An 11544-nucleotide genomic window follows, 5' to 3' on the forward strand; every position below is an offset into this window, starting at 1 on the left:
CTGTAACAACAAGCGATGCAGAGTGCATGTTAATTGTTAATTGTTTTATGTATGTGTTATGTTATATGTTATATGTCATGGGTTTTGGGGAGAAAAAACAAAAATCTTAATAAAAATCTACTGACATTAAAAGAAGAAACATTTTAAGTGGCTCAACAATATAACTGCAGCTAGTCAAAGACACAGAACTTCCAGTGAGGATGCAGCTTCGACAAAGGCAGGTTAATAAAGTATTTTATGTCCTGCAGCTATGGCCTATGTGGTAAATTAAACTGGCATCCAGGGCCACATGGTTGTGACCCCTAGAGTGTTGCTAACTGACCATTCTTTTCAACTATTTCCTCATATCTGGGACAAAACCAAACTGCTTGAACCCTGCAATGGTTCTACCTTTTCTAAAAATGAAACTACAGACGATACCTTCTCTCCCTTCAGCTAGGCCCGGTACCTCAACTCCGCTTTTTCTCCATGATGCTGAAATGACTTGTAGTTCATCAGCTGTCTTTTTATCTTTCTTCCAATAATCTTATTAAACCGCTGCATTCTGGTTTCCATGTGCTACACTGTAGGAAACAGTATTATAACAAGTCAAAACAATACCCTTTCAGGCTTAGGGTGTCGCATATATTATGCAAAAAAGAAGCAAAGAACTCTGGGTATTTCCAATTTTAGGTGGAGAGCAGCTCCTGTATAGCACACCCAACGACACTTTTAATCTGCGTACCTCAAATGTCTGTTTTTCGAGCAGTCATTAGGCATAGGATTAGCACAGTACCACCCACGCCGAGCTGTAAAATGACAAAAGCTTTTCACCACTTCAGGAACAGTATTACAGCTTTGGATTGGTATAAGAAAACAGACATTTGAGGTGAGCAGATTCAAAGTGTTTCTGGAGATGTAGGTTGCTTTATATAGGAGCTGCTCTCCACCTAACCTTGGGAACAACCCAGAGTTCTCTGGTTCTTTTTAGCATAATTTAAAGGGTATGGGCGCTCCCTTGTACCTGGACAAAGCTAAACCTCTCTGAAGAGCTACAATGATAGAGAAACATGTCAGGGGTTGCTTTTATTAACTCCAGATTGGCTTCGATGGTATTATACCAATCCAAAGCTTTAATACTGTGCCTGGAGTGGTAAAAGGCGTATGTCATTTTACAGCTCGATGTGGAAGCCACTGTACTAATCCTATGCTTAAAGACTTGCTGTAAAAAATGGCAAAATACTTTGTCCCTTTCTAGCTCAGCGTGGATGGCACTGTGCTAATCCTCTGCTTAAAAACTTTGCTAGAAAAACTGCCATTTGAGGTGAGCAGTCACTGGTTGTGTAGGGTGCTCTATACAAGAGCTGCTCTCCACCAACACTTTAGGAACTACACAGAGTTCTCTGCTTCGTTTTTACTATCACAAGTATCCAACTATATCACCACTGACCATCACAATCAACTTTATTCTATTCCAATACTTTTGGGCCTATCCAAAGCCTTAACACTGCCAGCAACCCCACTTGGTTCTTCTCTCCGGATTTACTGGAATTAGCAAAGAATGGCTCGCCTCTTACCTCTCTGACCACAGGACCCAAAGACATAGCAGAGAGGCTTCCGTAAAACTCTGTCATGAGCCCTCTCTTTTTCTTCCTATTCATTTCTTAAATTTTTTGTTTTTTTTGTTAAGAGTTTTATATAGCGCGAACTAGACCCGAGACATCGGGTATCAGAGAGCTTTATATGAGCACCAGTTTCGTTACATGAGGACACATTCCTTTTTGTTAGGCACGGGGAGATTACGTGATTTGCCCAGAATCACAGGATGTTGAGCGTCGTTGCCGAGACTCGCACCCGGTTCCCCAGCTTCGAGGTCAACTACTCTATACGTAACGCTACATCCTCTCCTGGGTAACATGATCTCCTTGCTAGGGCTCTCTTTTCATTTTTAAGCAGATGGCACCCAGATCTTGTTCTCCTTTCCCACTTGTACCACATCACAAATAGCCTCACTACCACAAGACATTGGACGGCATTATGGTCCTTAAGCCAGAATGAATATGCTACTTACCAGTATGCATCTGTTCTTGGCATGTAGGGCTGCTGACATTCATATCTGTGCATAGATCGCCGCCTAGTGTTGGGTCCGGATGTTTGCACGTTGTTGTCCTGGAAGAGTCTTCGAAGTATCCTGGGATAGGTGACTCCTCCCCTGGACTACAGTGCGCATGGGCATCCTCTCCATCCTCAGATTGTTTTTCGCCATTGTGGCAGTGATGGAGTAGATACAGAAAGTGATGACCATGCTTACAGTAATTCTGAGAGCTGCAGCTGCTACAGGCGCCGGGGAGGAGGGAGGGCGATATGAATGTCAGCAGCCTTACATGCCAAGAACAGATGCATACTGGTAAGTAGCATATTCAGTTCGAGGCATGTGGGCTGCTGAATTCATATCTGTGCATAGAATACATAGCAGTGCCCTCTATTAGCGGCGGCTACCAGTGCCAGCTGCAGCGGTCTGAAAAAGAGTTTTGAGAACAGCCTGTCCTACAGCTGCCTGCTGTTTTGATTGCACATCTACACAATAGTGTTTGGTAAATGTATGTGTAGTGGACCAGGTGGCTGCTCTACATATATCATGCAAAGGAATGTTTCCTAGGAAAGCCATGGAGGCCCCTAACTTACGTGTTGAGTGGGCTCGTGGGGGAATCGTTAATGTGCGTTTAGCCTTTTGATAGCAAATTTGAATACATTTAACGAGCCATCTGGCTATACCTGCTTTGGAGATAGCGTTACCTTTGTGGTGTGGGGCAAAGGCAACGAAAAGTTATTTTGTTTTCCTAAAGACTTTAGTCCTGTCGATATAGTACATGAGGGCCCTCTTTACATCTAGTGTATGGAGTGCTCTTTCTGCGACAGTTTGTGGGTTTTGAAAGAAAACAGGCAGTTCAATAGTTTGGTTTATGTGGAACTGCGATATCACCTTGGGCATGAATTTGGGGTTGGTACGTAGTACGACCCTGTTTGTGTGAACCTGTATGAATGGCTCTTGAACGGTTAGTGCCTGGAGTTCACTAACTCTTCTTAAAGAAGTGATTGCTACTAGGAAAGCTACTTTCCAGGTGAAGAATTGAATATCGCATGAGTGCAGAGGTTCGAAGGGTGGACCCATTAGGCGTGTGAGGACCAAGTTGAGGTTCCACATTGGAGCCGGTGGGTGGCTTGGAGGAATTACTCGTTTGAGTCCTTCCAAGAATGCTTTTATGGCCGGCACTCTGAATAAAGAGAGGTGCTGCCTGTTCTGGAGATAGGCTGATATTGCGGTCAAATGGACACGTATAGAGGTGTATGCCAGATTGCATCGGTATAGGTGTAAGAGGTAACAGATTATGTTTCGGATGGATGCGTCTAGCGGGTTAATGTCATTATTATTGCAATAAATGACGAATCTTTTCCATTTGGCAGCATAGCAAGCTCTGGTAGTGGGTCTCCTGGCCTCCTTAATGATGTCCATACAGTCAGGTGGCAGGTTAAGGTAGCCAAATTCTAGGACTTCAGGAGCCAGATTGCCAGGTTCAGCTGTTGCGGATCTGGGTGCTGAATCTCTCCATGGTTCTGCGTCAAATGCGCGGGTTTGATCCGCAGCCTTTGATGCGGCACCACGGAAATTTCTAGAAAGGTGGTGTACCATGGCTGGCGTGCCCACGTTGGAGCAACCAGGACGAGTGTCAGTGAGTGTTGTCTGAGTTTGCGTGCCACCAGCGGTATCAATGGTGCTGGGGTAAAAGCGTACGCAAATCTGCCGGACCAGTTCATCCATATCGCATTGCCCTGCGACTGCGGATGTGGGAACCTGGCGGCAAAGCTTTGGCATTTTGCGTTTTCGCTTGTGGCGAAGAGGTCTATCTCTGGATGACCCCACCGCTGGAAGTACGGTTGGAGTACTGATGGGTGCAGCTCCCACTCGTGCATCTGGTGGCTGTGTCTGCTGAGCAGATCCGCCATCTGGTTGTCCTTGCCGGGGAGGTGTTCCGCCATGAGGAACATGTTCCTCTGAATGGCCCACTTCCACATGCTCTGAGCCAGATGAGACAACTGTGGAGAGTGTGTTCCTCCCTGTTTCTGTATGTAGTACATGGCGGTCATGTTGTCCGTCCGGCTCAACACGACTTTGTTGGACAAGTGTACTTTGAATGCTTTCATAGCCAGGAAGATTGCCATCAGTTCTAGAAGGTTGATGTGCATCTTCTTTTGTTGTTTTGTCCATAGTCCCTGCACTGTGTAGTTGAGTACATGAGCTTCCCATCCCTGGAGAGACGCGTCCGCTGTCAGTATTATTTGTGGAACTGGCTCTTGGAACGGTCGGCCCTTGCAAAGGTTTTGTGGATTCCACCAATGCAGAGAGTTGTATGCCCGACCGCTCACCAACACTAGGTCTTTTAGTTGCCCTTGAGCCTGATTCCATTGACGTGCTAAGCACTCCTGAAGCGGGCGCATATGTAGTCTCGCGTGTGGGACTATGAAAATGCAGGAGGCCATCATGCCTATCAACTGCATAAACACTCGCGCGGGAAGGGAGTGTTGGGGTTTGAACTTGGAAATCAGCATTTGCATGCTGTTGATTCTCACTAAATTTGGATGAGCTGTGGCCGCCAGAGTGTCTATGGTTGCACCTAGGTACTATTGTACGTGTGCGGGTTGGAGATGTGATTTTGGGTAATTTAGTGAGAAGCCCAGACTGTGAAGAAGGTGAATGGTGCGGGACATGTGGTTGGCACATTGCTGGGCTGACTTTGCCTGAACAAGCCAGTCGTCCAGGTAGGGGTAGACATGAATGTGTTGCCTCCGTAGATGTGCAGCCACAGTAGCTAGGCACTTTGTGAAAACCCTGGGCGCCGTTGTCACGCCGAAGGGAAGAACCTTGAATTGGTAGTGCTGCCCTTGAATAGTGAACCTGAGATATTTCCTGTGTGATGGGTGAATGGGTATGTGGAAATACGCATCTTTGAGGTCTAGTGTGGCCAGGAAGTCTCCCTGTTTGAGCAGTGGGAGGACTTGTTGCAGGGTGAGCATGTGGAAATGCTCCGAAAGAATATAGCGGTTGAGGGGTCTCAGGTCTAGTATAGGTCTGAGTGACCCGTCCTTTTTTGGTATTAAAAAGTACAGGGAGTACACCCTTGTACCTTGCTCGTGGACGGGTACGACCTCTATTGCGCCTTTTTGCAGCATACTTAGCACTTCCTGCTGTAATAGCGCTAAGTGCTCTGAGGACATAGGACGGTGTTTTGGGGGTATTGTGCGTGGAGTAGAGGTTAATTCTAGGCAGTAACCGTGTTTGATAATATCTTTGACCCACCTGTCCGTGGTGATGGAGTTCCACGTGGACAGGAACTTTTGCAACCTTCCCCCGACAGGTGTTGTGTGGTCGGGAGGAAGGGAGAGGGCGTCACTGTTTGTTCTTGGGAGAGGATCTGGTATTGCCGTATCCGCGTCCTCTGCCCTTTGTGCTTGAACCACGATATCCACCCCTGGTGTTTTTATCGTAGGTACTTTGGGTGTTGCCCTTGTTATAGGTTTGCTGTGACCCCTGTCCTCTACCTGCTCCTCTATTGCCGGGGCGACGAAAGGAGCCACTCCGAAAGGTCTGCGTTTGGAGAGCCCCCATGGACTTTGCAGTGTCTGTGTCCTTTTTTATTTTTTCTAGTGTGGTGTCAACCTCTGGCCCGAATAAGTAGTCTGGGTTGACCGGCTGGTTGAGGATGTTATTTTGCACCTCAGGTTTGAATCCGGAGATTCGTAACCAGGCGTGTCGTCGTAACATGACGCTAGTGTTTATGGCTCTGGTAGCTGTATCTGCGGCATCCAGTGCACACTTGATGGATGCGTTTGTGAGGAGTTGTCCCTCTCTGATGAGGATCTCTGCTCCCTCTTTGTATTGGTCAGGGAGATGTTGTAGTAAGGTTTCTAGTGTGTCATAATGCGCTCGGTCGTAGCGAGCCAATAGCGCCTGAGTATTGGCAATACGCCATATGTTAGCTGCTTGGGCTGCAACCCGTTTGCCGGAGGTCTCTAACACCTTGGACTCTTTGTCCGGGGGAGGAGCATCCCCAGTCGTCTGCGAGTGCGCCCGTTTACGAGCATTCGCGACTACTATGGAATCCAGAGGCAACTGTCCTCTAACATAGGTAGGATCCCCAGGCGCTGACCTATATTTTTTGTCGATTCTGGGGTTTATTACTCTTGCCCTGGTGGGTTCTTTGAAAATGTCCTTTGCTGGTTTGAGGACACCTTTCAACATGGGTAGAGTTTTAATATGTCTTTCTGAGGATGCGAAAGAATCCATGAGAAAATCGTCCTCGATGGTGTCAGAGTGGAGTTGAACACCATGATTGGCCGCAGCACGTTCAATGAGGGCGTTGAATGCGGCAGTGTCCTCTGTGGGAGACGTTTTTGCACCATATAGCTGCGTGTCCTGCGTATCCATAGGTGCGTTTGAGTCTACAGGGTCATCCCAAGCTTGGTCAGGGTCCTGTTGGCCTTCAGGGTCCATTTCTCCGGGGTAGGGGACGTGGTCACCTATGTCGTCCTCCAAAACGTCTGTTTCGGAGTGTGTCGGAGAGAAGGACTGTGGATCTTGGTAAGAGGTATGGAGAGGCTCGTAAAGAATTGGTTCCGAATCCACTGGCAGCTTTTTCTTTAGTGGGATCCGGTAGGAGTCCAAAGCTGGCTCGGAAGTTATCTTCCTCTTGTGAAGCATCATTCTGCCTGTTGCGGCATCGATGATGTGTGATGGCGACGTCTCCGTAGGAGAGTGTTCTGCAGGTGTGATCCTGGTGTGGGTGACACGTGTTCTGATTTCGAACAGTTTTGGCGCCGTGGATGGTGGCAGGCCAAAAGTGATGTTGGCCGGTGCCGGAGAAGCTTTTTGAGCCTTTTTCGGCTCGGAGCTTGATGTGTCCCGGAGGGCCGCCTTATCTTTGATGCGTTGCAAGGATGCTGAAACTTGCCGCACCTGGAACGCCGACGGTTCTTTGGCGCCGACCGGTTCCGTTGAGGCAGGCGTGGACTTCTTCGGTGCCACGGGGTCATCGAGTCGAGGAGAGGTAGTAGCTGTCGACGGCGTCGATGATTGTGCCTTTGGTGCTGTTTTCGAAGTGGTGTGAGATCCAGCAGCCATTTTGACCTTTGTGGTCGGAGCCGATTGTTTCGGTGCCGGGAGCCGAGGCGGTTTGGTGGTACCGATGGTCTTTTTCCGTGCGTCGGCGCCGACGTCGGCTGCTGCAAGCTCGGCACCGAAGTCCCGTTTGGTGCGGTCGGTGCCGACGGGTTTGGCTGGCGTCGAAGGTGTGGTGGGCTTCGATCCGACCAGTGTGACTTTCAGTTTCGGTTTCTGCTGAACCGATACGGCTTTCGGTTTCGATGAAGGGAAACCAGCTGTTTTGGGTAGTAAAGGCTGCCGCTGAATGTCCGAGGCCGGGCCAGAGGGCGGGGCCGAATGGATGCGGGATAGGTCTTGGGTAAGGCCCGAAGGCGATCCCTCGACCGGAGCCATAGACTGACGCACTGGGATATCCACAGTCTGTACGGGTAGGCCTTGCTCGTCACCGGAGCTACTCTCTTCGGCCCCTAAGGCCTCATTGTAGTCTCCTACCTCGGTGTCGGCTTCGTCTCTGTGAAAGAGTTGTTCTTCGACGTCTTCCGATCCGGAGTCGTGTTCGGAAGCGGGGCTGGAGGGTAGGTTCTCCACGTCTTGCACATCTTCGTCCTCGGCGTTGAAGATGTCAGTCGGGGCCTCGCTCGACGATTCCGGAGAGTCTTCTTGGATCGGAATCGGGCACAGGCCATACATGTGGACTCGTCGTGATCCGGTGAAAGGCATTTGTTGCACACCGGGTGGACGTCGACATGGGGATATTTCGCATTGCATACAGGGCACCGCTTGAAGGGCGTCCTCGATTCCATCGTCGATGTCGGGTCGATGGTCGGGTATGATGCGAAAAAGTTGGTCTGGAAGTTAGTAAACTAACAAATAACTATCGATACCGATCGGGAACAGTACCGACGCGAACTAAAGGCCTTTTGGCCTGTAAAAAGTTTTTCCTAACTTGAGTCAAGATAAGCACATCCGAACCCAATGGCGGAAAAAAACAATCTGAGGATGGAGAGGATGCCCATGCGCACTGTAGTCCAGGGGAGGAGTCACCTATCCCAGGATACTTCGAAGACTCTTCCAGGACAACAACGTGCAAACATCCGGACCCAACACTAGGCGGCGATCTATGCACAGATATGAATTCAGCAGCCCACATGCCTCGAACCTCCTTAAACTGAGATCCAATAGTTTCCTTCAACAGCACCCACATATCGTATTCACACTTTCTACTTTTCAACAGATTATTTGAAATGCATCTCCTCTGCAGTACACCTCAGGTTTGTCTTGGCTCATCCGTGATAATGGCGACCTTTGTTACTAAAGCATCCAGAGCAGCATGTTTCCGACTACTGGTTAAATGCAAGATATGCTCACATATACCTTTCAACTAATCAACTCTTTAGTATTTAGTAGACTGGAATATTGAATTAGTCTTTTAGTCTCCTCTCCCATTAACTCTTAACACCACTAGATAAGGTCCTAAACTACCCAAACCTTGTACAACTTACCAAAGCAAACCACTCACTACCAAACATTGACAGAAGCCAACCAGTTTACGGCCAAGAAAGGGGTCCTATGCAATCCCTTTCATAAGTTGTCAATAGTTCATTTCCTAACTACTCTACGACATCCTATCTGAATGCACGACTCAAAACCTACGATCGATAAACCTCAACCTTCTAGTGACATCCAAGCCTCCTTGTGCCGCATTAAAGCCTGGTCCTTCCCCGTTCCCTGCCATAAGATGGTTATGCTCCTCCTGCTCTGCAAGAATTCAAAACAGCTCTGAAAGGTTACCTCCTGGAATACAAAAGAAGAGATTGACCACTCTCGGCCTCCACACTCTGCTGTAACTATGTAGATTCCATGCCTGTTTTATCATTAGTTATGTGCCCTTTGCCTATTACACATCTGGTGCACATGTGTCCATGCAACAACTGCCATTTGTTTAAAGTGGGTGACCGATACCACCCTCACTACTTATGTATTGTCATTACTATGATGTAAACTTTTTCTGTTCTTATTGCTGCTGCTTATACATAAAAATAAATTGCACCTGGGCGGACCAACATCTCTGAGGGGGAGAAATAGTTATTTAATGAGCACCTGTGCAAGGGGTGGGTTGATGAGCGAAATTAGTTTAGGCATTTTCTGTTGTCAAACAACACCTAGCAGACAAACCTATATTTACATTTATTCCTTTAGTTGCAATTACATGAGAAACATATACGTGAATGGTAAGTAATACTTGCAATTAAGTGCCCTGAACAAATTTAGCTAAGGATGCAAATACCTGAAGATCACTGTCAACATATTAACAAATTTGGCCTCCTAAACTAATAAAACACAATAAATAATTATTGAATTCATTATCTAGGCATATGTAAACATACTTTATTATCAATACATTAAATCTAAGTGAGATCAGCATTATAATCCATTGCCCCGGGATACGTTCCTATCACCTCTATATTGCTACATGGTCTGCTGTTTTCGAGCTGAACATGGGTGAACATGGTAAGCGGCCTACCATCGAAGTAGCCCCACATCAGAAATACTTTGGATACTACGAACGGCTTGTTTGTATCACCTCCTCCTTCATATTCTTCTGTTCTACTGCCAACAGCTTTTCTTTTCCCAGTTTTCTTGTTGCTCTCCTCTTTTAAGACAACAATGAATCATTTTTCATGCACTCGTCACCTCAGCCATTCATGTAGGCTCTATGAGAGAGTAGAAGACTGCAAGGCCAATCACCCGGCCATTTATGCCCCAGGACTGTGTGACTTTACCTAAACAAGAGGAGATCTTTTCTCTACTTATAAAGATTACAATGTCATGGATCCCCCCATGCCTCCATTCCTCTCTGACTTCTCCTCAAGTACCATCTTAATTACTGAAGATTTACCTAATGTCTAAGAAATAATTGAACTACATCTATGCCTGTGAAACCTGCATTGTTTTCACTGCATGCTCCACTCCAACAGGAAAACCATCACCCAGAATAGTCTGAGAGTACCCCACTAATCTGGCGCGGCACAATTAGGCTTAAACACGTACAATGACACAGGCTACATTACCACAGCCAACCAGAACTCATGGAAAATACATGTGACCCTATATTAACAATACACATTAGACGCTAGCCCTGGCGCAACCAAGAACACAATATGGCTCTAATCCACACAGCTGACTAAGTATTTGCCACTTCGCAGCAGAACAAAGCATAATGGGATATAGCAAGCACACTCTGTTACTAAGCAGCACATGAGCCTTGCAAGCCACTATGCCATATGAATCATTTCTAAACATCAGCAAACATAATCAAATAAAGTAACAACAGACCACCTTGGCTCTGGTAAAGAAGTGCAGAACAGTAAATGGTGTCCAGACTTCCAAAACTCCACAGGCACAAACAAATACCAGTAATGCACTTTGCAAATGCAGGCGGCAAGACATAACCGGCTTGAAACCCAGACATTTTCTTCTTTTCTGAATAGAGAATGCTTTCGGTCCTGCGATTGGATTAATGTGTAAACAGGAATCCAATGGATGCAAGACTCAGATCGACTTCTTGCAATCCTAGCAAGGAAGCTCCACTGAGAAGAGAACAACACACTCTGAACAGAATCCTGCCTACTGGCCAATTCCAGGAGCATGCTCTTCACACTTCCTCTACTTTCACACTACACTAATCTGGTTCTTATAGGCCAGTCAGTCTGTATGCGAGACACATCCAAGAAACGACTCAAAATGATAGACAATGACACCAGTCAAGAGCTTTAATTCTCAAAAATGAAGACCCTTAATGTCTTGTTCGTTTAAATCACTTGCTTAGTGAAGCACGTTTCATGACCTAGTTCATCTCTAAGCCAGCCCCCATTTACAGTTTGAGGTACTCTACATTGTTGGTGATTTATACAGCGATTTTGGAACTGTACAGGGCTGAGTGTACCATACCGTGCTCCTCTCCAGCTCGCGCTCCTTCTCGCGCTCGCGCTCCTTCTCCCGCTCGCGCTCTCTTTCACGTTCTTTCTCTTCCCGCACCTTCTGTTCTGCCTCCCTCCGTACCTTCTCCACCAGGTCAGCCCTTTTTTTAGCCAGCTTTGACCCTTCCAGTGGGACAAAATACAGATCAGTCCGAGAGCAGGAGTTGAACCCTCGGTCCAGGTGCTTGTTGAATCTTAAAACAATAGACAGACATGACAAATTAAGAGATGTCTATGGAAAGGTATACGATACAGTAACACAGAAAAACAGTGAATGCAATACACTGACAAAGATCAGCGGGAAGTGAGAAAGATGCATAAATACAGTAAGTACATATTGTTATGTTATGGTATGCTACTGTCCATTTATAGAGCGCACGTACACCAGACGGTCTCTTGGTGCTAGGTAACTAATCGAACTTCATC

At 46.9% G+C, this 11544-nt stretch overlaps 1 protein-coding gene across 5 annotated transcripts in view; it reads right to left on the reverse strand.

Annotated features, from left to right (window-relative positions):
- ATN1 (atrophin 1) overlaps nucleotides 1–11544 on the reverse strand; it is a 206966-nt gene that overhangs the window by 101331 nt on the left and 94091 nt on the right. For all 5 annotated transcript variants that reach the window (XR_014966892.1, XR_014966893.1, XR_014966891.1 and 2 more), the window contains exon 6: nucleotides 11090–11312. Coding sequence is in view for 2 of the 5 variants with exons in the window: in XM_085619841.1 (XP_085475967.1) it covers nucleotides 11090–11312 (223 nt within the window). In the remaining 3 variants the exon portion in view is untranslated. The remainder of the gene's footprint in view (nucleotides 1–11089; nucleotides 11313–11544) is intronic.

Source organism: Triturus cristatus, chromosome 7 (genome assembly GCF_964204655.1).
Source record: "Triturus cristatus chromosome 7, aTriCri1.1, whole genome shotgun sequence".
NCBI classification, from domain to species: Eukaryota; Metazoa; Chordata; class Amphibia; order Caudata; family Salamandridae; genus Triturus; species Triturus cristatus.